The 27,833-nt window shown below is 45.4% G+C and overlaps 2 protein-coding genes across 4 annotated transcripts; one reads left to right on the top strand and one right to left on the bottom strand.

Moving 5' to 3' along the window:
* Window positions 1-6,310: 6,310 nt before the first annotated feature.
* LOC310787179 (pre-mRNA-splicing factor CWC25 homolog) lies at window positions 6,311-12,344 on the bottom strand. 3 transcript variants are annotated; one of them, XM_083648546.1, is made up of 8 exons: window positions 12,194-12,344; window positions 10,865-11,089; window positions 10,666-10,735; window positions 10,161-10,303; window positions 9,864-9,936; window positions 9,539-9,720; window positions 7,709-7,876; window positions 6,311-7,484 (listed from the first exon to the last, which is right to left on the bottom strand). In XM_083648546.1, the coding sequence occupies exons 2-8, from the start codon at window positions 11,086-11,088 to the stop codon at window positions 7,349-7,351; spliced, it is 996 nt and encodes a 331-aa protein (XP_083504672.1). In that variant the 5' UTR covers window position 11,089; window positions 12,194-12,344; the 3' UTR covers window positions 6,311-7,348. The 3 variants fall into 3 exon arrangements, with proteins under 3 accessions (XP_083504672.1, XP_083504671.1, XP_083504673.1); XM_083648545.1 differs by having other exon boundaries at window positions 12,168-12,344; XM_083648547.1 differs by having other exon boundaries at window positions 12,240-12,314.
* Window positions 12,345-17,986: 5,642 nt separating this feature from the next.
* Window positions 17,987-26,947, top strand: LOC310787774 (uncharacterized protein; the record flags this gene model as incomplete). Its single annotated transcript, XM_083649261.1, has 5 exons — window positions 17,987-18,005; window positions 20,133-20,292; window positions 20,411-20,573; window positions 20,842-20,932; window positions 26,710-26,947. 5 exons carry the CDS (start codon window positions 17,987-17,989, stop codon window positions 26,733-26,735), a joined length of 459 nt encoding a protein of 152 aa, XP_083505387.1. The 3' UTR covers window positions 26,736-26,947.
* Window positions 26,948-27,833: the final 886 nt, after the last annotated feature.

Consider the following 27,833-nt stretch of genomic DNA (forward strand, 5'->3'; position numbering starts at 1 on the left):
TATATTTCATGGACATACCCCGATAAGGGAAGAATTTTCATTTTGGTGAATAAAACAACGCTCCGGCGTTTAAAACTGTTTTTCTGTGTCTTGGATTGAATCAGAGTTGCCACAAGTGGTGGAGAATGCAGGCACTCTGATTCAACGTCAACCGCACGCACCATGGAGCAAGCACAGGCTCTGGTGGCCCTAATCCAAAGCCAAACTGACCTTCAGCAGGCAGTACACGAACTGATAAAAAAAATAGAGAAAGACGGCTCGACTTCCCGGGCTCCAGGAGATGTCCTCACTAAGCAGACCCCCGACGATGATATCGAGGCATACATGGAGCTCTTCGAAAGAACGGCGGTGCGAGAGGGATGGCCCGCAGCCCACTGGGGAGGCATCATCGCGCCCTTCCTCACGGGCCAGGCACAAAGGGTTTGCCGGGACATGTCCATGGGAGAGGCCCGCGACTTTGTGAAGCTGCGCACCGCCATCCTCGCCAGTTACGGCTACAGCCTTCCTGCTCGTGCACAACGGTACCATGGCTGGAGGTACACCCCGGACCAACCGCCCCGCTCCCAAGTCGCCGATTTGCTGAGGCTCACCCAGAGTTGGCTCACCTCCACCGGGGAGCCCCCATGGATAGAACGCCTCGTAATAGACAGATGTATCCGCTCCTTGCCGCCCGACGCCCGAAAATATGCTGCCCAGGTGAGCCCCTCATCGCTGAACGCATTGGTGGCCTTGCTAGAGAACCACCAAGTCAGCGCCGACATGATGCGCCACACGCAGAACGAGCCCCTCCGAAAGCCCGCCATAGCCGACAGACCCAGCCGAGACAGCCGACGCCGGCCACCGCCGCTACAGCCCCCGACCCAGAGGGACCCTCGGGCCCAGGCCGACCGAGTGAGTCGGCAGCTGAGGAGGTGCTATGTCTGCGGACAAGAGGACCACCTCTCCTGGTCCTGCCCCGACAGGGATGTGTCGATGCCTTCCGCCGCCGGAGACGAACCACGGCCCTCCCTCCACACCGGAGGAGCCCCTCGCCAGCAGGCGACACTGCCGGTCCGGGTGGGCCGCATCGACACCCACGCCCTCCTAGACTCCGGTAGTGTGGTGACGCTCGTGCGGGCTGACCTCGTGGAGGTCCTCACTACAGAGACAATGCCGGTGACGTGCGTCCACGGGGACGTGAAGAGCTATCCGGTCAGTTATATACGGGTCCAGACCCCGAAAGGCGACGTAAAAGTCGCCGCCGGCGTGGTGCCCAACCTCCCGGTCCCGCTCCTGATAGGCACCGACTGCCCCCTATTCAGCCGGTACTGGAGTCACGGTCGTCGGCCGGAGAAGCCCCGACGAGAGAAACCGAGGGGAAAAAGGATGGCCCGGCCGCGCCTGGCCTGCCCAGCCTTCCGGCCGGGATCAGACGGACCGCAGTCCGAACCATCAGCCGCGGAAGACGGTCCAACCCGGCCAGCCGAGTCGGACACGCCTCCTCTCGACGAGGACCCTTTCGCGGAGTTTCCGCTCCCGGACGACCCTGGACCTCCGGGCCGCGGAGAGTTTGCCTCGGCCCAGTGGGCCGATCCGAATTTGGAAGCCGGCCGCCGCGCCGTCGCTGGCATCGATGGCCAGCACTGTTCCGGGGTGAGACAAAACTTTCCACAGTTTATTGTTAAACATGGGTTGTTGTATCGAGTCGCCAAAACTCCGGGGGGGGATTTAATAGAACAATTGTTAGTACCAAAAACATACGTATCCAGAGTGTTGTATTTGGCCCACACTCACCAACTGGGGGCCCACTTAGGGGTCCAAAAAACGTATGATAGAGTGCTACGCAGATTCTATTGGCCAGGCATCAAGAAAGCCATTGAACTGTTCTGTCGTTGTTGTGGCGAGTGCCAGAAAACGGCACCCCGGCCAATGTACCGGAACCCACTGATTCCACTGCCAATCATCGAGGTCCCGTTCTCCAGGCTGGCCATGGATATCGTGGGCCCTCTCCCGAAGTCCAGCCGAGGACACCGATACATACTGGTAATAGTGGATTATGCTACTCGTTACCCTGAGGCAATACCTTTACGCACCGCTAATGCCAAAAATGTCGCTCGAGAACTGTTCCTGCTATTTAGCAGAGTGGGAATAGCGGAGCAGGTACTCACAGACCAAGGGTCCTGTTTTATGTCCAGAGTAATGACGGCGTTATACAAATGGCTGAAAATCACCCGTATCAGAACTTCTGTTTATCACCCCCAGACCGATGGACTTGTCGAGAGATTCAACCAAACCCTGAAAAAGATGCTAAAAAAGCTGATTGACGTGGACGGAAAAGATTGGGACCAACTCCTCCCATACGTGCTGTTCGCCATACGGGAGGTGCCACAGGCCTCCACCGGATACTCACCGTTCGAACTCCTCTACGGCCGAAACCCCCGTGGCCTACTCGACCTGGCCAAGGAGGCCTGGGAAAGCCAGCCCTCCCCCCTCCGGAATGTTATCGAACATGTGGAGCGGCTCCAGGAGAGAGCCAAAAAGGTCTGGCCACTGGTACGGAGTCACATGGAGGAAGCCCAAGCAGCCCAGGCGCGCACCTATAACAGGGGAGCCAAAACCCGGCAGTTCCAGGTAGGAGAGAAGGTCCTGGTGCTGGTGCCCAGCCATGACTGCAAATTCCTGGCAAAATGGCAGGGACCATTTGAAGTAACCGAGAAGGTCGGGCCAGTGAATTACCGGGTCTGTCAGCCGGGGAGGAGGAAAGGCCATCAGATATACCACATCAACATTCTGAAGCCATGGCACGACGCCGAGAGACCCGGCCCCCTAGCCCTCCTCACCCACGCACAACCCAGGCCACCGCAGACGATCCCCGTGGACATCGGACAGGACCTGGGGCCAGAGCAACTACAAGATCTCAAGGAACTCCTAGGAAGGAGTCATGATGTTTTCTCCGAGCTGCCAGGACGGACACACGCTATCCAACACGACATTGAGACGACGCCGGGAAAAGTGGTGCGACAGCGGCCCTACCGCATCCCCGAGGCCCGGAGAGAAGCCATCCGGGGTGAAGTGAAGAAAATGCTCGAGTTGGGCGTAATAGAAGAGTCCCACAGCCCCTGGTCCAGCCCCATTGTCATTGTGCCGAAGCCAGACGGGACGCTTCGGTTTTGCAATGATTTTAGAAAACTGAATGAAATATCCACTTTTGATGCATACCCGATGCCAAGGGTAGATGAATTAATCGAGCGGCTGGGGCCCGCTCGATTCGTGAGCACCCTGGACCTCACCAAAGGCTATTGGCAGGTACCCCTAACCAGACGGGCGAGAGCCAAAACAGCATTCGCGACCCCCGACGGCCTATTTCAATACCGCGTCCTCCCCTTTGGAGTACACGGCGCCCCGGCCACATTTCAGCGACTGATGGACAGAGTCCTCCGGCCCCATCGCGCTTATGCGGCGGCATATCTAGACGATATCGTCATACACAGCAGCAGCTGGGAGCAGCACATGACACAGCTGGAAGCGGTGCTGGGAGCCCTCCGCCGAGCCGGACTCACCGCCAACGCCAAGAAATGTAAATTGGCATGGACAGAGACAAACTACCTGGGATACACCATAGGCCGGGGGTGCGTAAAACCCCAAATAACCAAAGTGGAGAGGATACAAAATTGGCCCCAGCCCAGGACGAAAAAACAAGTAAAATCCTTCCTGGGCCTGATTGCATATTATCTAAAATTTGTAAAAAAATTTGCCACCATAGCAGCCCCGTTGTATGACTTAACGCGCCAGAAGCTGCCCCACCATGTCAAATGGACGGAGGAAACAAACGCCGCATTCTGTGCCCTAAAGGAGGCGCTCTGCCGAGAGCCGGTGCTGATAGCCCCAGACTTCGCTAAGCCATTCATCCTACACACAGACGCCTCAGGAACAGGAGTAGGAGCAGTGCTGGCGCAGGTAATAGATGGGGATGAACACCCCGTTACCTTTATAAGTAGGAAATTGCTTAAACATGAGAGAAACTACTCAACCGTAGAGAAGGAATGCCTGGCGGTGAAGTGGGCCATTCACTACCTACGCTACTACCTATGGGGCAGGGTATTCACCCTCATCACGGACCACGCCCCCCTAAAATGGATGGCGACGAACAAGGATAAAAATGAGCGGGTAACGCGGTGGTTCTTGGAACTTCAAAACTATAAGTTCAAAGTGGAACACAAACCAGGAAGAGAGATACCACACGCAGACGCCATGTCACGCCGAGATGAAGCAGGGGAAAGTGAAGCTCCCCGCACTGGCAGCGAGCTTAGGGGGAGGATGTGTGGAGTCTCGTCAGCCTACCCCCTGACAGGTGAGAGCAGGAGGACAGCCAGCCACCACAGTGACGTCAGAGCAGGGGGATCCCAACAGAAACGCTGTCTAGGACGCGTCATCACTGATAGGTACTTCCCCAATTATGTCCTCAATCAGTGGGACCGCTAGCAGCCGGGCGCTGTTAGGAACAGAGCGCCCGGCTGGAACAGATCCCCAATCAATGGCCCTAGAAAAACAGACGCCGCTCTGAAGCTCACTGTGTGGCCGGTTTTCCTCCAGGAGGAAGCGCTCCTTGCTGTCGGGCGGTAAGTCAGATTTCCAATCCTCTCCCTAAACATTCTCGTGTCAATAAATGATGTTGCCTGACAGACCCTCTCTCCTCTCGTCCACAGGCACGTTACTGGAGCACTTAAACGAGGAACGGAGCCCTGGCTACGTGGTGGGGAGCAAACCCCCTCACTGGCCCCAGGCTAACCCAGCCTACTTTAGTTATATATATTTCATGGACATACCCCGATAAGGGAAGAATTTTCATTTTGGTGAATAAAACAACGCTCCGGCGTTTAAAACTGTTTTTCTGTGTCTTGGATTGAATCAGAGTTGCCACAAAATGTTTTTTTTTTTTTTTTGTGAGTGAAATGTTGCATTGTCTCCCCTGATTCTAAGTCTACAGCTTTCTTAATTAATATAAAAAGCTTCTGCTGTGGATTTTTAGCTCAAACAAGCATTGCACCACTGAAGTAAAGAACATGTTACATGACATTGACATTTTCGAAAATAAAAAACAGTTTTGACAATCATGAGTGGTTCATTAAATATTTAGTAGGCTCAGGTCTGAGTGCCAAAGGGGTGCCAAAGTCACCCCCTCTCCCTCTTCATGGGATTTCATCCGCCATTCATTTTTCCATAAACCTTGCTTAAAATGCTTATAAAAATTGTTTTATTTGCTCAAACCAAGCGATTCGACTATACTTAGAATCAGGGGAGACAATGCAACATTTCACAAAAAAAAAAGAAAAAAATCGAATTTCGAATTTCAATAATAAAAGTCGACCTTGATAATAACGATTATTCGAAAATTCGAAATTCGATGCCCATCCCTAATTCAAATGTGACAATGCTGCATCCTGCGACCTGTGAGGGTTAACCAATCAAAGAACATGAAATCCAATGGTGATTCCTATAAGCTGAGTTAGATCATATATCTCAGAGCAGAATGATAAAGTAAGTCAAGTATGGCCAGGACAGTGGGGCAAACACGCGTACGTGTACACACACACACACACACACACACACAGACACACACACGCGTATGCATATAAACAACACAAATCCCCCCTCCACCACAGATAGCAATTCAATGTTTACTCTCCTGTGTGGATTATCATGTGTGTTTTCAAGGATCCTTTATGACCAAAACCTTTACCACAGACCGAGCAATGAAATTGTTTATCTCCTGTGTGGACTATCATGTGTGTCTTTAAGTTTGATTTATGACCAAAACCTTTACCACAGAGTGAGCAATTAAATTGTTTATCTCCTGTGTGGACTATCATGTGTGTCTTCAAGTTTTGCTTTAAGACCAAAACCTTTACCACAGACTGAGCAAATAAATTGTTTCTCTCCTGTGTGGATTATCATGTGTGTCTTCAAGCTTGATTTACGGCCAAAGCCTTTACCACAGACTGAGCAATTAATTTGTGTCTCACCTGTGTGGAGTATCATGTGTGTCTTCAAGCTTGATTTACGGCCAAAACCTTTACCACAGACTGAGCAATGAAATTGTTTATCTCCTGTGTGGACTATCATGTGTGACTTTAAGTGTCCTTTATGACCAAAACCTTTACCACAGACTGAGCAATTAAATTGTTTATCTCCTGTGTGGAGTATCATGTGTGACTTTAAGTCTCCTTTACGACCAAAACCTTTACCACAGACTGAGCAATGAAATTGTTTATCTCCTGTGTGGAGTATCATGTGTGTCTTCAAGCTTGATTTACGGCCAAAACCTTTACCACAGACTGAGCAATTAAATTGTGTCTCACCTGTGTGGACTGTCATGTGTGACTTCAAGTGTCCTTTATGACCAAAACCTTTACCACAGACTGAGAAATTTAATTGTTTATCTCCTCGGTCCTTATCTTTAATGTGTGGGGGCTCTGGCTCCTCCTGAAGCTGCTCTCCCTCCTCGGTCCTTATCTTTAATGTGTGGGGGCTCTGGCTCCTCCTGAAGCTGCTCTCCCTCCTCGGTCCTTATCTTTAATGTGTGGGGGCTCTGGCTCCTCCTGAAGCTGCTCTCCCTCCTCGGTCCTTATCTTTAATGTGTGGGGGCTCTCCCTCCTGCCTCCTAAAGCCACCTTTCATTTGGACATATGCACAGAGGAATGTTTTCTCCTCAGATGACACTCCTTCAGGAAAGATGCCTGCTTGCATTCTTTAATCTGTGCTCTAATATTTGGATTATTACAGAAGTCTTTAGGTTAGCTGTACTGACAAATTCACAAAGCTGTAGAAAGACACTTTCTGTTCAATCCACAATTTATCAGTAAAAGGTTGTCCCATACTTCTTCTATTCTCTATTCTATGGTAAAACAGTGACACCTCTACGGCTGAGACAGAAGGCTGATGATGACCTGCTAACTGAGAAAACCTCTAAAAGTAATGCAGTTAGCTGGACTGCCCCGTTACACTGGAGGGGTCTGGCTCGCATTTCAGCTTCAGCGGCGGCTCTGTGGCATCTGACGCAGGCACGAGGGAGGATGACTGAGGAGGGGTGGGGCTGTCAAAGCCCTTATCCATCCTCCCGTCTCCGTTCACCCTCTCCTCGCCGTGCCCTGGCGGGGACTCGTGCGTGCGCATGTGCTTGGCCAGGTGGTCGTTGCGCATAAACACTCTGGGGCACAAGGCACAGCTGAACTTCTTGGCACCAGTGTGCGTCTGCAGGTGGCGCTGCAGTTCATCAGAGCGAGTGAAGCGCTTCCCGCAGAAGAGCCAGTTGCAGACGAACGGCCGGTCCCCGCTGTGCCAGCATAGGTGAGCCTTCAGATGGGATGTCTTAGCGTAGGCGTTGCCACAGTTGTGCATGTGCTTCCTCCTGCTGTCGTCCGTACTCTGACCGCTGTATGGAGTGGATGTTCCTCTTCACTCTGTCCTCCAACGAAGAGCTGGAAGCGCTCTCCAGCTTCATGTTGCTACAGGAAGGAAAGGTAAGCGTTAGTGAAACTCAAACATATACCAGGTAAAATAAGAAGTAGAGCACGGGCTGTCTTTCCTTATTTCATGATTATCCATATTAGCTGACGCACCAAAAATAAACATCAGAATCCTGTTTTTTGTGGATGTGGCGACGACACAACTAAATACATTAAAAATCGTCACTGATTATCTGCGTGTCTCTATGTTACCCAGGACTTACTGGATGAAGCCAGGATGGCGGTCATGCTTAGTACTTTGTTCCCGCTGCTTCTCCTGCTCATCTCGCCTCTTGTTTCTTTTGATGTTATCCTCTCTGTCCTCCTCTCTCTGCTTGGCAAAGTTCATCATCACCTCCCTCTTCCGCTCCAGCTCTTCAGCAGAGAGTTGCCTACAAATAAACAGGAAGACATTATGGTGAAACACAGTGGAATGGATTCAATGATTAACCAAGTAGATCTGGCGATATGGGTTGAGATCAATATCCCAATACAGATTTTTCTCAATATGGATATATATATATCACACCTAGCCATCTCGCACGCTACGCGCGATCGATTCCTAGGCTTGGCCGCGTGTCCTGCAGCTCGCATTCAGCTCGGCTGCTGTGTGGCCTTGCCTGCCATATTGGCACGTGCACAATTGGCTCTTTCCCACCACATTTTACAGCCCTGCACAGCCCGTCACCACTCGCCTCTACTTGTTTCAACTCGATGGACGTTCTGTTTCGACCGCCGTTCATCTGCCCCCGCCCACCCCCGCCCGTCATAGCGATATCTGCATATCTGTCCTTCGCTTATAGCCGAAGTAGGCTATAACATAACATTACAATTAAATCCATCCACAGAACTTTTAAACTGTTTATGAAATACTGGTGCCTCTAAATGACCTACAGTGTACATGGGCGAATGTGACAATCGACCAGGAGAATGGATATCACTGACAGGCATGGGCTGCGCTGTGCGGGGACGGGAGAGGCGCAACAGAGTGAAGCCTCTACCCCGCGGCCTCTAGGCAAGACCGCGGCTTCACCAAACACCCGCTGCGGCCTAGCGGAGCGCTGCAGCCTCCACTCAGCTACAGAGCTCCCTGAGCGAGCAGCAGACTTTTTTCTCAGACAATTGAACACCCGCCACGATTTTATTTCACCGGAGGCAAAGGCAGCAATACAAAGACTGATGGAAATATACATAACAGAAGAGAAGCCCACTAAACTGGTATGCAGCCGCCAGCATTGCATATGACAGTCAGTAGACAGAGTAAACACGATTCTGCCGGACCAATCAGTCGTCTACAATGTTTTCACGTCACCGTATGAACCCGGGTTCGCAGAATAGAACCCCGACGAGGCAGGGACGAAAAGTAGCACGACTCAGCCCCAAATCAAACCGGGCTGGGCCGGTTTTTACCGATGGGATGAGACCATTTATCGAGTCGAGCGGAGTGGGACCGCGCTACTACCTGCGGTGGAATTGGGCCAAATGTCTCCCACAGTCTCTCTCCCCCCCTCTCTCTCTCCATCAGTCTCTCCCCCCTCCCCTCTCTCTGCCTGAGTCTCTTGTGAGCCTCAGACTGATGACATCACTGATGACATCAGTGTGTGTCTGTCTCTTGTGTGTATATATGTGTGTGTGTGTGTGTGTGTGTGTCTCTCTCTCTCTTGTGTGTGTATATGTGTGCATCACTGATGATGTCACAATGCCTCTGACATCACTGATGATGTCACAATTTATAACATCACTGACGATGTCACAATTTATGACATCACTGATGTCATCAGTGAGACAGATAGAGGCACAGAGCCGCAGCTCCCTATACTGATGATGATAAGGCACATGTATGCAAAATGACATGTAAATCATTTCAAATATTCCTTGAAATGTTTTGTCAGAGTAAGAAAAAAAATGCTTATGTTATCATCAATCTAGATGCCAGAATTGTGTCACAATAACCATAGCATCACAATATGTTCCCAATTAAAGATGATAGACAATAATATTGAAATCTCGCCCGGTGATAATACAAGTTCAGTGTTAACTCTGCGGATTGTTACTTGGATCTGTGGTTGTTTTGTCGGTGGTAGCGGTCCTGTGGACTGGGAGCTCGTTGCTGGACCTTCCTGTCGGGTCTGTTTGAGGAGTGGTTCTCCCTGTTGATCCTGTGAGGTGATCGGGAGCGGCTCCTCTCGTGGCGTCCTGAGTGAGCAGAGGACTGGTGATGTCTTCCAGCAGGGACCTGAGAAGAGATTTCACAGTTAGGACTTGGTAGTGTGCTGCTACAGTGAGTTGAGCAACTGAAACTGCAGGATGCATCTGAATTACATGTACATGATTACGATAGCAGTGGTATTACCAGACACTGGTTTGCTGCTCTCTTACCTGTAGCCCATAGCTTGAAACATGGTGAGAATGAGATTTGGCAGCGACTGAAGATTCATCTTTTGGATGTGACCTGAGAACAGATGATAGACCCTAATTACAAACTGCTTCCACTTGAATGAGACACAAGTTTAACTAAATGAAGCTAGATGTCGCTTAGACCCCATTTACACCCGATATCGCTTAAACACATAAAAATGCAACTGTGAATGCACCCACGCCGCACTGAGGATGGATTGTAGTCCAATCGCCTAAATCTAACTGCTACAACTTTGATTGATAATTGAGATCAAATACCTGTATTTTTTGTCATTTTCCTCCTCTGCACTTGAACTTGTGCTCCTTCTCTTATGCTTCTTCTCCTTTCTCCGCTCTTTGTCTCCCTTCTTCTCCTTCTTCCTCTTCTTTTTCTTGTCTTTCTTTTCAAGATTCTGGCGCAGCTGTGAGAGATCAGACAGATGTTTAGCCTCTCTCCACTATTTTCACACTAGCAGCTTCTCAGTCATGCACCAAGAGAACACAGAGACTACTAAATCATGGTTGCAATATTGTACCATTTTTCTACCTTGACTGTTGTTATCTTGTATTAACAAAGTTAGTGGAAACATTGTTGAAAGAAATTTCACTAGCAGTGACACTGATACCAGTGACCACTGATTGCAGACAAAAACTAGATTCAAATGTTGATTACTTACAATAAGTTAAATCTGTAACTTTTGTTTGGAACAAAAACAAGGTCTAACATTTGCTGTCAACATCCAACACATATAAACACTTCAAAACAGTTACACAATCATTTTACCAATTCTTTGATTTTCTTCATCTTCACTGGATTAGTCAAGACTTCTCTCTCTTGTTCTTCCTCCCGTTTCCTTAAGACAAAAACAAAACATAAATTAGATGATTTGCACAGGGACAGAACATAATAAAATTATCTGGCCTATGTGTGACTTTAATAGGATTTGGGAAGTGTACAAGCTACAAGAAGGAACATGACTAACCTGATTTCAAACAGGGGATCTTCCCTAATCTTGGCAGCCAGGTCGAGGTTGGAGGCAGGGGTGGTAGGGTTGAAGATGGAGCCAGGCAGGAGGCCGGTTTGGGCGGATGGACCGCTCTCAGCCTCCTCATACTGCTCAGTGATCTGCTTGTCGATGGGACGTCCCAGCAGATACTCGTCCCTGGACACCTGACCACTGGGGCCCTGGTACATCCAGTCGGTCATCCTATACACACACACACACACACACATTTGAATACCTTTATTTGTGTTCCCATTTAGACAAAAAATCCTTGAACACAAACAATAATAGATGCACAATCAATGGGAAATCTTATAGTGACAGATGTATCTAGTCTGAATCTATGGATAAAGGAAACAGCGCCTCCTCCAAATGTGGTGACTGCCAATTATTGCAAAAATAGAGCAGAATTTGGCCAGAGCCTTGGCTCTCGGTCTGGGCAGTCCTGCCCTCTGCACTGCAGGCCACTTAACGTTTCTGCTCAAACACAGACCACCCAATCAAACCACAGACACTTTTGGCACTGTTTGTGCCAAAAGCTACACAAACGGTGTGGATATTCCATAGAACATTTTAAAATGAACCAGAATCACAATGTTTGTTTACAATAATGTCCCAGTAGAGAATGCCTAATGGGGCAAGATTAACGTTAAATAAGTGTATCCAAAGTCTGCATTGATTCATTTCAGAATTAACCCAACTGTATCATGTCATCAGGGCAAGCCAATCAGAGGTAACATAGACTGTCTTGTCAAGTACAGTAACATTAGTGGGATCCTGGCCGACTCCACGGTCCACTGTCTTTAAAGCGATCAGGACGGGGAAAAAAGTTTAACTAATATGAATGTAGTTGAACTACCAGCAAGCTGCTGCAAAGTGTAGTTAAACTACGTCGTTCAAATACATGCAATGTAACGTTAGTACTTCGTGCAGCGAGGCTGAGGGCGTTTACAACAGCTAAGCATAACGTCTAGCATAACATTTAGTCTGTAACCAACGTTAGCTAGCTAGCTCTCATTAGTTTACTAGTCATGTAACGACCAACCAACCGAATGAGAGCTAGCTAACGTTACAGACGGTTAATAACGATACGGTTATCTGTTGTAAACGCCATCATCCTCGCCTCCAGACAGAAAGTGCTAACGTTACATTGCATGTATTTGCCGTTTTCATAAAAGTCCATCTGAAACACCGAGAAAGAAAAAGCAGCTACGCTAAGCAGCTAGGCAGACGAACAGAGAAGCATCGACTAGCTAACTGCTAGCTAATGTAGCGTACGAACCTGGGAACTCTGGCTCAGCACTTTACCTCTGGTGCAACTCGAGCTAAAGCGCCTGAGTGGGAGTTGTCTTACTTGGTCCTGCAGGTTCTTGCTCCACAAATCTCAGATGTAGCATTAAATGTAACCGTCGTCAATCGTGTCTTCTGACTTTACCGTCTTCAGTTGTGGCTTGAGCTCAGAGAGTCTGGCGCCGTACGAAGATCAGCCCGCCCCTGCTCTAAAGCTGCTCTCCCATTCGAGCGGCTGTTTCGGTGGCAGCAGGATATCCGCTCCCCCGCTTGCAAGCTCTGTCACGCTCTGTTCATTGGCTCCGACCATATGTCAATCAGATCGGCTTCCGCTCCCATGTGTGTCGCTGTAATGCTCCCGCCGAACGCTAACTAGCTAGCGTAGAAAGCTAACGGCAGAAACCTACAGGCTAACTCATTGCTACATGCTGAAAATGGCAAGTTTTGAAGAAAATTTGGATTGTGCAATAAAGAAGGCCTGCTCGGCACTTTCGGTGGATGGTTGTAAAGATATCAAGAGAATATGTTTAGAACATTTGCTGTCTAACGACTTTATGCCTGTGAGCGCTCCTCCTCCTGTGTAAATGTTCCGCCGACACAAGTTCCACCCCGAAACTATTTTCCAAGGGCACTAACGCTAAGCACCGCCCAAGACGAGGATGATTGGCTAACCCAAACAGACAATTTTTTTTGTTTCCACGGTAACGTGCTTGACTTTTAATTTGATAGGTTTGTTATTAGAATGTAATCCATGAACCATTTTAGATTTAAAGCATAAACTATTTTCGTTGAACTATGAAGATTTAGCAAAAAAAAAATTTTTTTTTTTTTTTTTATTACATTACATTTACATTACGTCATTTAGACATGTGCACCTATGTGCAGTGAATATGCCACTGTCTCTGACTTGTCTTATCCAGAGCAATCTAGAGAGAGAGTAGTGTCAGCGGAGGACCAAAACGCTGAACGTCACGTGACCCATGTAGCCACTGGAGAGTTCCAGTGGCTTGGCGGGAAATATGAAGCCTGTCAAACACAATGGTCAAAGACAACAGAGGGAGTCATAACTACGGTCTTTGGTAATTATCCAGTCAATAAATGCATTTATTTACACTGTTAAGTGTTTATTTATATATAGCCCACTGACATGTGTATGTAGTTACATCAAGGTGTTTTTCTTTTCTTTTTCTAAATACTTGTATGCCAGTCAAGACATCCTAATGCTTCTAGAGGAGGGGAAAGTATTATGTTTCAAAGTTCAGATGACCTTTCTACAATTGTATTTATTTATTGTGGTTTCAGTCATCTTTTTGGTTTTCAGATAGATATTTGACACAATGGATAATGCAGTAGGCTATAACAACCTTTTAGGCCTAATGAAAATAGAACACTTTATTAAAGGCCCTCACTTTATTTACTGAAACTAGTTCATTCAATCAAACTCTAATAAAATCAGAAACATGGATAGCAAATCAAGCAGGTTGTCTGTGTGGCCTTTCCTCGGTGCTTGCCTCGGTATAGTCCCCACCACGGTTTGCTGCATGGGAATGCTCAAAGCACTCAGAATCCGGGGTAGGAATGTACAATTTCCCCAAAGATGAGGAGAGGAGGAAAAAATGGTTGGCTCAAGTGAGGAGGAGCAATCTATCAATTGAACATCCCAACAACAGGAAACTATATGAGGTAATCATGTTCAAACACTGCATTTGCACTTGTTCACAAAGACCATACCATTGTAAAGCTTATGTTTGGTTTATTAAAACTACAGAACAAGGAAAGGCTCGCAAAACCCAAGGAGTTAAAACTCAGGGTGCAGGGCGATGCTTCTGTCTCATTACAAGGAGTCTTCAGGTGCCATTGAATCCCCCTGTGGTTCTTGTGCTGAAAGAGAGAGAGAGAGAGAGAGAGAGAGAGGGAGAGAGAGAGAGGGACACAGACACATCTATCTAGGCTTGGACAGGACATTTAATTGGGAGGTGAGGTCTTTGTTGCCAAACTTAGGGAACTTCATTAGTTGTGATCATCAACAGCTTTTGCTGCTGATGTTGAACAAAGTATGACAAGACACATCAGTTATGATGATGCATGTGATATGAATTTGTATAAAGTTGTCTCATGTTCATGGTTGTCTTTTATATTATGTAATGAGTGTGTACATGTCCAGTAAGTATAAAGTGTTCCCTAATACTGTGCATTCAACCACTATGGCAGTGGTTCCCAAACTGGGGTACGTGTACCTCTGGGGTACTACAGAGGGTACTTGACAGAAAGGGGAAAATGAAAAAATGTAATAATAAATCATGAAAATAAATGAAAGGTTAAAGTAAATCTGTTCATGAGGCACTAATTGTATCTCTATCACTCTATTTCTCATTTTGTAATGTATTCTTCAAAAGGTGGGTTATCATTCATTCATCGCATCATATGCTATAGTTTACTCTTGCAGCTTTCTAAGCAAAATGCACAGTGGAGAAAAATATCACTCCGTCAGTCAGAAGAGTGGAACAGCTGATGGCAGTGAACAGAGCAGCCCCTGACCTCACAAAAACGGAGAAATGTATTATTTTCCATCTTGCAGGCTACATCGTCCACAAGCTCATCAAGTTTGCCAGCATCTGTGAAGAATGCAACATTGCAACAAAGCTTAGCACAATGATGACAGCCCTGCTGGAGAAAACAGCATCTTAGTTAACTTGAAAGACTTCAAGGCAGGTGCTCTTTGTCACCCTTCCCAAGAAGCCTATGGTTTTATTCATCAAATTGAGGAACTATTTAGGACCAAGACTTGTTCCTCCCTTATGGAGCTCCACAACGCAGTGGCTGTCTTGGAGAAAGAAGCTCAGGCACTCTCCTGTAGGCTTCCGTCATGCTGTGGAATACAAGAAAAAAATCATTAAGCGATTCATACGGCTAAGGTTGAGAATTGAGGCAAAAAAAATACGAAATGACATCGCTGCATTTTTCTTTCTTAATATACAGCTGTTTTATTATTAAGAATGAGAAAGTTTTGTTTTGCAACGCCCAAATAAAATTGTTTGATGATATTTCTATAAATAGTGTGCGATTCAGTGTGCAGATTATTTGTGCGATTATTGTCGTTGAGCTGCTTGTTGTTGCTATTTTGTTGCTGCACTCTAGCCTGCAGACTGCTGCAGTGGGTGGCATCATGGAATATTGGACTTATTAACCTGGTTGGCCTCGTTTGGCAATGTGCTCTCCTCTTTTTTTGTACTGCTGTCACATGTATTTTATTCATTTATATTCTTTGTCTACTGTGATTGTCTTTACTGTTTACCATTGTCTGTTTGTCTTGCATGTACAGTATGGTGGCACTCAGTTTCCCCCCTGGGGGATTAATAAAGTATTTTGTATCGTATCGTATCAGATGCTGAAATACTGGTTGTAGTCAACTGGCTATGCCCTCCGGTTAGAGAGACTGCAACCATGGTCTTGTTCACTGGTTTATTAATTGGTAAGTCTGGCATGTGATTGAGCATGTGGTTGCTGTAGGAAAATACAATACACATTTAATTAAGTAGTTATTAAAATAATGTAACTGAGTATAGTACAATAATCTCCAATCTACATCATATCTCAAGCCTCAAGAATAACAGAAAGATATACATGACAGTACACAGCTGCAAGCCCTCTTCCCATCAAATAAATTATATCTAATTACAATTTATGCCTACATGGCAGCAGCATTGACCACATTCCTTTCGGTAATTCCTATTAATTGCTATGAGCCACGTTCATCAAGAAAAGGAAATAACATAATTGTGGGTATTATCCTACTTTAGTTAAATGATAGTATGCCTTGTAATGAAGATACTGATATTAACTATAACAGGTGTTATGACTGATTAATATTTAGGACTGTATGATGGGCTGATTTGGAATAGGTGACCACTGTAGTGCATTGGTAAGAATGCAGGGAGGCAAGGATGTATCCAGCAGTATTTATTTGCTGCGTATGGGTTGTGCAGGGATGTGTGTGAGTGTGGTTCTGTAAACACAGAAGATAAAGCCAATAAATATTACAGTATGTGAATTAAACTATTAAACAGCTATGTAGAATATAGCATTAAGCATTATATAATTCCCAAAACATAAGTAATAATAATATTATTAATATATATAATATCCTGCATTCCCCAACAGCACTATACAATACTGGAAAACAACATGTAAACTATGTTTGTAATTGTAATAGCAAAAGATTAACTGAGAATAGACTGACAGGTGAGGTGAGTAGCAAACATATACCGATATATGGCTATTGCGTCTTATACCGCACATGCCCATGCTCTGTGGGCATGTGCACATTCCTATCAATTAACTCGCGCATGCACTGCCTCTGGTCATGTGCACATTCCTATCAATTAACTCGGGCATGCACTGCCTCTCACCAACAGCAACCAAACATATGTAGCCTACTTCGCTTATTACCAACAGCAACCAAACATATATAGCCTACTTATAACAGAAATAGATTAAGAAGTAGAAAACTTGCCTCTCAATGGACGCACACTGTCCAAATACACACAGCAGAAATGAACCAAATCCACTCATAATATGCTCACACTGATCAGTGGCACTTGCACTCTGCATCAACTTCCCGCAGCAACTGAAGACAGACTGTCAACCACGGACGCTTTTTATTGTGGATTAGAGGGGGAAAAGGCTGTTTACAGCCATCCAACGAACATACTGCTTCATTGCATAATCCACACCAATCGTTTTCAGCGTGTAGCAACGGAGCTATGTGAATGTTAACTGAGAAATTATTTCCATTTCAAGAAGTCGGCAACCCTACCATAATCTGCTATCTAGCTTTACCTTCTATCTTCCCTAAATCTACTAATGTATTGAGGGATAATCGACTAGCATGCTTTAATGCACACGTTAATTTGATTCAGATGTGCTGATAATATACAATTTGACTCTTTAAACGTCTTACCTTTCAAAGTACATCATCACAAGCCATCTGTTCTGCTGCAACTGTGAATGGAAACAGCGACGCTGATAGACCTACTTCCTGGTAATTGGAACTCTGCGAGGCTCCCATGGAGGCTCCGCCCCGCCGCCATCGCTGTAAAAAACTGGTCCATTGGAGTGAACGGAGATGTCGGAACTCTTCTATTATACGGCTCTGGTCTTATCACTATACTGCCTTATTGCTTGTTGTGTCTCTTGTTGTTTTTGCACTCATATGCCCTGTCACATTTGTACTATGTTGTAAACGGAGTCCTCAGCACAAGAATTTCACACGTGATACTTGTACCATGGAGTGACAAAAAAAAAAAAAATCTTGAATCTTGAGTCATAATCAAATATATTTTATTATTAATAAGAACTGACGCTGTAGGCTACATTGTTCAACATCAGCGCACAGCAAATCTGCCATTTTGGAGAGACTATGCTACCTCTGATTGGTTGTCATGGTTCGGGCCAAGATGGCGGGAGCGCTGTTGTAAAAAAAAATACATAGCTCGCTCTTGTTTACTCTTCCTGTCTATACTCTTTGTTAGAATAGTCTTCGTCGCTTTATGATGAAACGAGCAGGATGCAACTTATGATCGATTCGTGAATATTATTTTTTATGTGTGCTGAACGTGAGTGGTGCGTCTCTCTCTCTCTCTCTCTCTCTCTCTCTCTCTCTCTCTCTCTCTCTCTCTCTCTCTCTCTCTCTCTCTCTCTCTCTCTCTCTCTCTCTCTCTCTCTCTCTCTCTCTCCTCTCTCTCTCTCTCTCTCTCTCTCTCTCTCTCTCTCTCTCTCTCTCTCTCTCTCTAGCAACGCGACCAAACGAAGATGGAGGCCAATTTACAAGGTATCGTACATTAAATAGCTATCTTATGGTTATAGTTGAACTAACTAACATTAGTTCAACAGTTAGCTGGAAATGCTATGGTGTGTTTTACAGAGAACACAGCTGACATAGGAGAGCCATGACGACGGTGGGAATTTGGAAAGGATTTTTATTCCTAAACACTTTCGAAGCAATTAAATCAACACATAACTTTCAAAACTAAACTAGCCTATACGTATTATTACAGACTAGTAAACGAGCACGCGCTGTTACGCACATGCATGGTGGGTATAATGTGGAAAAAACCTTCTAAATGTATTGTAAACGTTACTTCTCTGTTGACACGTTTTTTTTATGCTGTAGTGTTTTTTTTGAAGAGCAGCCATCAGCCTCCAAGAGTAGCTGAAGTAGCTATTTCCAGTTCATGCACCTTGGATTAAAGACAGTATACAGGCAGCAGACCACACTGAGACCCAGATGCAGACACTTAGTTACAGTAGTTTCAGTGGTTTACTTTGGATAGAGAAGGGGAAATACAGAAACCCAGGCAGATCTGGCAGGACCACCAAAAGGTCCCAACGGAGAACCAGGCACAGTTGACAGTGACTTTTTCTTCTTTCAATATGAAACTTATGGAGTAGAAAAGGCTCTGGCCATGTGTGTGTATGTGTGTGTGTGTGTGTGTGTGTGTCCCATCTCCCCTCAGGGTCTCACACTGAGCAGCCAGTGGGACAGCAGCAGGCTGAGGAGATGTCAGGCTCCACACTCCCTGCAGACATGTTCTAGACCAGGGGTGGGCAACTATTTTTCATGGGGGGCCACATGAGAAACCCAGATTGTTGCCGGGGGCCGAACAAATATTGTCATGCCGTAACCCATGGATGAGCAACTTTGATGATAGAGAGGCCCACAAAAAAATGTCCTCGCTACCAGATTTTGCTGAGGGCTGAACGGCGCCAGCGCGAAAAATTTTGGGCATTTGAAGCCAGGTTTAGAGGAATAACTCATTTTAAATTAACAATTGTGATGTCATTATTCAGTCTTAACCACCAATATTTGATCCTTTTCCTCACTCACTCCTATGTCACCACCTGCTCTCCCTGCAGGGCTTGAAATTAACTTTTTTCACCACCTGCCAATATGGCTGCTAGATTTTAAAGTTACCAGCCAATTATAATTTCCACTAGCCGAAATGTTTTTCTTGAAATAAACCAGAATATGAGTGGGTTAATTTAAGCATAAGTATCAGTAAGTGGCCCGGGATTCTCAAAGCCTGTGTTGAGGGTCACACAAGAACAAAAATGCACTCTTGAAGCTAAATAAATCCAAAACCAACAAGTTAATTATTTAAATTTCTACTTCAATGTAGAACAGTCATTTCTTACACATGAGATTACTTTTAGCCTTTTAGTCATAAATATTATTGAAAGATATTCCATATTCCAGACTGAAATGCTATAACAGAAGAGTATTGCCCAGAATGACTTGAACATTTGGACACTTATTCAGCGGGTATATTGCATGTTGCGTTCAAGTGCACTGTAAAAAAAAAAAAAAAAAAAAAAAAAAATTTTTTTTTTTTTTTTTTTTTTTTTTGCAATTCCATCGCGGGCCACACAGGGGGCGCCCGCGGGCCGCATACGGCCCGCGGGCCGTATGTTGCCCATGTATGTTCTAGACACTGAAGAGAGTCCAGCTGTGTGTGTGTGTGTGTGTGTGTGTGTGTGTGTGTGTGTGTGTGTGTGTGTGCGTGCATGTGTGCGTCATGGGCAAAGTTTGCGTTCGTTCAGGGGGTTCACTGAACCTCCAGTGGCCATAGCCAAAAAGGCATGTAAGGATTTAAATATGTTTAATAACACAGAACTCATATTTTATTGTAATGCCTTGTTCTAGCTTTAGTTATTAGGCTAGTTAACGTTAGTTTGCTCCTCTCTCTCCACGCATCCTCCAAGTCCATGCGGACTCCAGAAACTAGTATAAACAGACGACTTGTCCATGGTGTCCACAGCGGTCCATGTAGTGCAGCGTTGCGCCTCGGCGATCGGGAGTAGCCTATATGTATGTATGTATGTATGTATGTATGTATGTATGTGTGTGTGTTGGTTTGAGTGACCTCTGACCCCTGACCTTTCCCCTCCCTGGCCCCAGAGGCGGACTCTGCCAGTGGCTCGGTGAGCAGCGTCAGCGAGGAGGAGAGTGGCTCGGGATCAGAGAGCGAAGAGAGCGAGGAGGCCTCAGAGTCTGAGGAGGAGGAGAAGAAGAAGACGACAAAGATAGAATTAAAGAAGCCCGTGCAGGAAAGTGAAAGGTAGCTCATGTTTCTGTTTATTAATCTATCGTGCACCATTGGACTCGAGTCACAGTTTTTACTCGTTCTCCGCCATCGACGCACATCGTCCTCATCTGACCTCTGCTTTCCTTCCCAGCGAGCAGAGCAGCGAAGAGGAGGAGAGGAAGATCAAGAGGAAGAGCAACCCACAGAAGGGCGAGTCTGAGTCTGAATCTGAGGAGGAGGAGAGCGAGTCTGAGAGCAGCCAATCAGAGTCGGAGGAGGAGGAGTCGGAGGCAGAGGTCAAAAAGAAAAAGAAGGTATTGATAGCGAATGTATTCTACAGAAAACATATCTACCCTATAATATACAGAAAGTGAGTTTTGCATTAAAGAAAATCTCCTTCTAAAGTGTTGAATGTCAAATCTAAAACGGCATTCAATTCCTTGATTTGTTACATTTAAAGAGTATTATTGTACATTGTACAATGAAACAATGAGATTGAGTCTTTAAAACACTTGTACACAATAACATGTAAATCAGTGTATATATTAATATTAATACTATATTTATTTGATCTTTTCCCAGACAACTGCCTCTAAACCTCCTTCCAAGCCTGCCAAAAAAGAGATCAAGAACGAGAATGAAAATCTTATGTCTCTTCTTGACCTGGATGATTGTAAGTTATTCCACTCCTGTGTTAACATCGCAGCTTTGGAGGATGCATGCACTAATTTTAACGAGTCTTAATTAACTGTTCGTTTTATCCGTGCAAGCTGATTGGTCAAGGACGTTTCCAACCATGTGATTATTTCCATAAATCATGGCTAGATTGATTGTGAAAGCCATGAGAACAGCAAGTGTGTCCTTCACTGGGATTGTGGTGATATCTATCTGACTAAAACAGTCACTGAGCAATGCAATTGTTTATCTCCTGTGTGGACTGTCATGTGTGACTTCAATGTGCCTTTTAAACATGAACTCTGGATCATGTCCTGCTAGAGAGAGCAGGATATTTTCAGGTTTTGCCTTTCTAAACATCAGGGGTCTTTGTTAAGAAACAACTGGATATGAGCCGTTTTTTCTGCCAGTGGGCGGGGGGGGGGGGGGGGGGGGGGCGGCGCGGTAGCATCTATCGAAAACAAGAAATGTGATAGGAAGCAGCTGTAGCTATGAGGCAGTCAAAATAGTGGTCGCACCGTCGTCAATCACTGTGGGTGATCTATTTTACAAGTGGCAACTAGTCATATCTGACTAGTTTTAAATGTAGGCTATTTCTCCCCACAAAAGTTTGATAGCCTATCAGTCAGTCAGCTCCTATCCTCTACGCAGTGGAGAGGCACACAACACTGCCTGCTGATATAATTGGCTGCATCACGTTAGCGACAAATCTGGAGACTTCAAAAAGCATGCCGTTGGTTTTAACGGAGTCCATTCCAACGAGGGGTGGCAATGTGCCAAAAAATGAGCGCTTCACATTGCTACATAAAGCAGGCGCAGCCCAGTCAAAATAGTGGTCGGACTGTCGTCAATCACTGTGGGTGATTTATTTTACAAGTGGCATTTCAAGTCATATCTAACTAGTTTTCAATGTATTTCTCCCCACACAAGTTAGGCTTTTTCTGACATGGGAGCAAGCAAGCAGCAGCAGCAGCAGACCTGATGCACTGGACCTGCCTGGCTGCAGCTGAAGCGCATTGGCCAAACAATCAATCAATCCGTTTTTGCAGCACTGAGGAAACTGTGAGTTTGTTCGTTGATATAAGCGATTGCCCGAACGATTCATTAATTAATAAACTAGTGAACGTGAAGTGAGTCACGAGCCACACCTGCCCACTACGGATATGCGGATAATATCCTGCCAGCTGTTTAACATGCGCTGCGATTGCGTGGAAGCGGATCTTATACCGGTGGTCGAGGTAGATAAGATACGGACTCGCGGGAGTGCGCGTAGGCCGGCTAATTGTTGTTTAACATGCAGGCCAACCGGCTAGGTGCAGGTTATAATACGGATTCCACTGCATGTTAAGAAGTGGCTCAAGTGTCCTTTTTGACCAAAACCTTTACCACAGACTGAGCAATGAAATTGTTTATCTCCTGTGTGGACTATCATGTGTGACTTTAAGTCTCCTTTACGACCAAAACCTTTACCACAGACTGAGCAATGAAATTGTTTATCTCCTGTGTGGACTATCATGTGTGTCTTCAAGCTTGATTTACGGCCAAAACCTTTACCACAGACTGAGCAATGAAATTGTTTATCTCCTGTGTGGACTGTCATGTGTGACTTCAAGTGTCCTTTTTGACCAAAACCTTTACCACAGACTGAGCAATGAAATTGTTTATCTCCTGTGTGGACTACCATGTGTGACTTGAAGTTTCCTTTATGACCAAAACCTTTACCACAGACTGAGCAATGAAATTGTTTATCTCCTGTGTGGACTATCATGTGTGACTTCAAGTGTCCTTTTTGACCAAAACCTTTACCACATACTGAGCAATTAAATTGTTTCTCACCTGTGTGGATTATCATGTGTTTCTCCAAGTTTGCTGCATTACCAAAACTTTGACTACAAACTGAACGACTCAAGCGTTTCTTCCCAAGAACTTCACTGTTTCTCTGAGAGTCTAAACCTGATTGAGGTTCACTAGTTTCCATCCATTCTTCATCACCGTCTTCAGTCTCAGGTTCAGCAGAGTCTGAAGTCTTGTCATCCCTAGCTGGTTGTAAACTACTAGCTGCAGTAGCTGGATCTAAGTTCCTGGATGGTTCTGATGCTCCACAGTCTTCTCCACCATCTTCTGTTTTCATCGGTTCAGTTGAGCTGCTGGCTAGAGCCTCTGCCTCTCTGTTCTCCTCAGTGTGGCTTTGATGAAGCTGTGGGGACTGAGGTTTCTCTTCATCATCTTCACTCTTCACAGGGACAGGAGTGACTGAGAACTTGGTGATATGGGCCTCCTCCAGCCCTTGAAGCTGCTCTCCCTCATGACGGATCCAGAGTTCCTCCTCTTCCTCTTTAATGTGTGGGGGGTCTTGGTTCTCCTGAAGCTGCTCTCCCTCCTGAAGGATCCAGAGTTCCTCCTCTTCCTCTTTAATGTGTGGGGGGTCTCGGTTCTCCTGAAGCTGCTCTCCCTCCTGATGGATCCAGAGTTCCTCTTGTTCCTCTTTAATGTGTGGGCGCTCTTGGTCCTCCTGGTCCAGACTGCAGATCCACTCCTGCTGCTCAGTGGGAGCCTCTTCTTTAATGACCAACAGCTGCTGGAGGTCTGGAGGCAAGACTTCTCTGTGTAACCGCAATGCGTCCAGCAGTTTTCCTTGCCGGTCGATCTCCTCTCTTGAACGAGTAGCCTCCTCTTCGTACTCTGCTATCATTCTTTCAAACAGTCCAAATATCTCTTCAACAGCCGCAGTTAGGCGCTGCTTCACCACCGCTCTCAGCTTCTGGACTTTAGATATTTTCATTTTCACACAGTGACAGGAACGTTCCCTCCCGAACTATTTACTGACAACCGTTATCATTCAAAGCTCCAATAGCTTCAGAGCTAACTTCGTTAGCTTCACAGCTAAACCATTCACCTGAGTCCCATAAGAGAGGAGCTTCTTCTTCCCCTCAGAGTTAAATGGGGCCCCGGTTCCACGTTATATATTCGTGCTCATATCTCCGAACATACGATCTTGTGTTTGTAAATTAAACTTCTCAAGTACCGAGGATATAACCGGGAAATAATACGCTACTGCTACTCCTTTCAAGAACGGACGTGAAGGTTGGTGTTTTATGGCGTTTGGCTGCCAAGCCAACTTAAGAGGTGCATTACCGCCACCAACTGGACTGGAGTGTGTAGTGCAGGAGATTATGAAACAACTCTTAGATTCGTGAACGTTTGTGATGTACTTTGAAAGGCGAAGATATTTAAATAGTCTAATTGAATAGTATCAGCTTTATTTTATGCATTCAAACATAGGCTATATACTTCCTGGAAGTATGTTCCTATATTTTGACCATTATGTGAGTGAAAGCAGAAGTAGCTCGAGGGTCTGATGTATTATTTGTTATTAAAGTCATCTGATCTGAAAAGAAGCAAAGTTACATTACACTTACATTTGTATTGTATTTCTATTTTTGTGTTGCATTGTGTGTCAGGTGACCTCTCTGTGTGTGTTGCATTGTGTGTCAGGTGACCTCTCTGTGTGTGTTGCATTGTGTGTCAGGTGACCTCTCTGTGTGTGTTGCATTGTGGGTCAGGTGGCCTCTCTGTGTGTGTGTTGCATTATGTGTCAGGTGACCTCTCTGTGTGTGTTGCATTGTGTGTCAGGTGGCCTCTCTGTGTGTGTTGCATTGTGGGTCAGGTGACCTCTCTGTGTGTGTTGCATTATGTGTCAGGTGACCTCTCTGTGTGTATTGCATTATGTGTCAGGTGACCTCTCTGTGTGTGTTGCATTGTGGGTCAGGTGACCTCTCTGTGTGTGTTGCATTGTGGGTCAGGTGACCTCTCTGTGTGTGTTGCATTGTGTGTCAGGTGACCTCTCTGTGTGTGTTGCATTGTGTGTCAGGTGACCTCTCTGTGTGTGTTGCATTGTGGGTCAGGTGACCTCTCTGTGTGTGTTGCATTGTGTGTCAGGTGACCTCTCTGTGTGTGTTGCATTGTGGGTCAGGTGACCACTCTGTGTGTGTTGCATTGTGTGTCAGGTGGCCTCTCTGTGTGTGTTGCATTATGTGTCAGGTGACCTCTCTGTGTGTGTTGCATTGTGTGTCAGGTGACCTCTCTGTGTGTGTTGCATTATGTGTCAGGTGACCTCTCTGTGTGTGTTGCATTGTGGGTCAGGTGACCTCTCTGTGTGTGTTGCATTGTGGGTCAGGTGGCCTCTCTGTGTGAGGAGCAGGGTCTGCTGACTGAGGCTCTCAGGGCCCATGAGCCCTTCTGTCCCATCATGCACTGTATTGTAGGCAGAGAGATAACAGACTATCTGTATTGTAGGTAGAGAGATAACAGACTATCTGTATTGTAGGCAGAGAGATAACAGACTATCTGTATTGTAGGTAGAGAGATAACAGACTATCTGTATTGTAGGTAGAGAGATAACAGACTATCTGTATTGTAGGCAGAGAGATAACAGACTATCTGTATTGTAGGTAGAGAGATAACAGACTGTCTGTATTGTAGGCAGAGAGATAACAGTCTATCTGTATTGTAGGCAGAGAGATAACAGACTATCTGTATTGTAGGCAGAGAGATAACAGACTATCTGTATTGTAGGCAGAGAGATAACAGACTATCGATAGTTGCAGCCCTAGTCCCCAGCTGAAAAAGGTCTAAAGCCTAAACTGTGATTTCTCAAATAGTACAAAAGACATTTTAAAGCTGAATTAAGCTCATCAGTTGTTTAACATTTAAATGGAGTGTCTAGCTTAAAGTATGGAGTAGTTACAGTTCAAAGAGGGCATGGTTTCACCATGAACTGCTGTTTCAAACCAACAGCAGTCTGTGGAAGTCGTTTGTTTACCAACATCCTGGTCCCTCCTATATCCTAAATTATGCTTATAGGCCCTAAGTAACTCATTTAACTGTCAAATCCAACACAAGTTGGTAAAATGTATTATAGCCTATGCCAGGGGTGCCCAACATTTTTACACTTCAGATCTACTTTGACACTTTTTCAATCAATACTTCATAACTACTAAGTGTGGGTAGACATGACCATACATGACATGCTGTTTATCATTTCAATGATAAGCAATAATAATCAATGAAAACAGCATTTCTTCATGTATTTAAATTGTCCGTTTGCAATAAACATTCACTGACTGAATGTGGGACAATGGCACTACAGAGTTAACTCAATACCGCCCCATCTGGCGGAGTCAGGTTACTACAGAGTTACAATCATGATCCAAAAAACATTTTGGATCACTGGCCTTAAGCCTATGCCTAGTTGTGTGTGTGTGTATTTCGTAAGTAGTGTGTAGCCTACTAGGGGGCCCTGTCAAAATTGCTTGCACTGGGGCCCGTCATGACTACCCTACGCTACTGAATTCTAGGTAGACTCTCTGTAGTGTAGGCGGACTATCCAAATAAATTACCAGTTTTTTCTCCATAAAAATGTGTTTTACAGCCCTCATAACTTAGGTCAGCAGCACAGCTTGTAACCTCCTTTATTACTAACTTCTTCTTGCATAGTCCACCTTCTCATGTGAAGCTCTGTCTGCCGGCAGGAGGTCTGACTGCTGTGTCTGGTCAGGATCAAACAGGCCAAACTGCTTTGCCCCCTGTTGTCCACCAGAGTAGACTAGAGGGTCACCTCACCTAGAAAATGTGGGTTCATTTGTTTGGGATGAGGACATATTGGGTCGGTTCATTTTCCTCTCATTATCCTGTATTCAGAAATTGATTATAGGCACAATTAACAACTAAACAACAAGACTTTTAATATTTTGGTTATTTGTGATTTCTTCATAGGGACAGCACTTCATATTCATCATTAACTACATGACAGAGGAAATGACAACGCATCGTGTCTAAGGCCTCCAAGATCACCAGTTCTGCCCTCCCCTCAATCCAATCCATTTACCACCAGCGTGTTTCAAAATGGCCATAAAAGATCATCTCTGACCTCTCCCATCCTGCTAACCAGCTCTTCCACACCCTCCCCTCTGGGAGGCGTCTCAGGTCACTTGCCACAAAATCCAGCCGTTTTAAAAACAGCTTCTTTCCCACAGCAATGAGAAAACTCAACTCCCTCCATTAACCACAAGGACTTACTGCAGTGTGTCTACTGTATGTGGCTCTAAGTGTGTCTCGTCAATGCTTTTGTTAATTGGTTGTTGTTTGCTGTAATTGCACTGTTATTGGTTTTGTCTGGATGCACTTTATTGTGAAGCACTTATGATGCAGTGTCTATTTTTACATCCTGTATGTACAGAAAACAAATACTGGTCATGTGGCAATTAAAGTTCCAATTAAAGTGGCAATTAAAGTTCTATTCTTATTCTATTCTACACTACTAGGTTATATACATCTTATAATATACACACAAACATGTATCTTAGCTCTTGGTTTTGCTTTGATGTGACTCGTTAGCTGTGTTTGGTGTTGTAGTGATGGGGAACGATCAAACACGTTATGTTTTCACTAAATCTGGAACCTAACTAAGCGTTATTGTACCAGCAAACACTGCAACAGGAAGTAAGCTGGGGGCAAATTAGAAGGATTGTTGTCGAATTGAAACCATAGTGAATCAAATTAACAGTTGAGAATTCAGACACTAGGAAAACTTTTATTGATTTATTTCACGTTTATTTAACCAGATAAAAAGCAACTGAGATAGAAATCTCTTTTACGATGCTGACCTGGCCAAGAAGGCAGCAACAATGACACGTCAGGGCATGACAAAGACAATACTCACAACATGGAAAACAATGAAAACAGAGAAAACATTGAAACAAACACAAAAGCACATGACAGAAGATAACGGGTTCTAAATGACACATTTCTACAGGAGCAGCTAATGGCGAGGAGCTCACTGAGCTTTTGTTTGAAACTAGACAAAGACAGAAGAGGATCCAGTTGAAGTGGAACTTGCA

Source organism: Poromitra crassiceps (assembly GCF_964638095.1).
Source record: "Poromitra crassiceps genome assembly, chromosome: 13".
NCBI lineage: Eukaryota > Metazoa > Chordata > Actinopteri > Beryciformes > Melamphaidae > Poromitra > Poromitra crassiceps.

Excerpts from the sequence above, each read along its gene's own strand:
- LOC310787179 (XM_083648546.1), bottom strand. The coding sequence starts at position 11,088 with ATGACCGACTGGATGTACCAGGGCCCCAGTGGTCAGGTGTCCAGGGAC. Across the intron at positions 10,736-10,864 it reads GATCCCCTGTTTGAAATCAG|GAAACGGGAGGAAGAACAAG; the intron begins GTTAGTCATGTT and ends TTTTGTCTTAAG. Across the intron at positions 10,304-10,665 it reads TGAAGAAAATCAAAGAATTG|CTGCGCCAGAATCTTGAAAA; the intron begins GTAAAATGATTG and ends GATCTCTCACAG.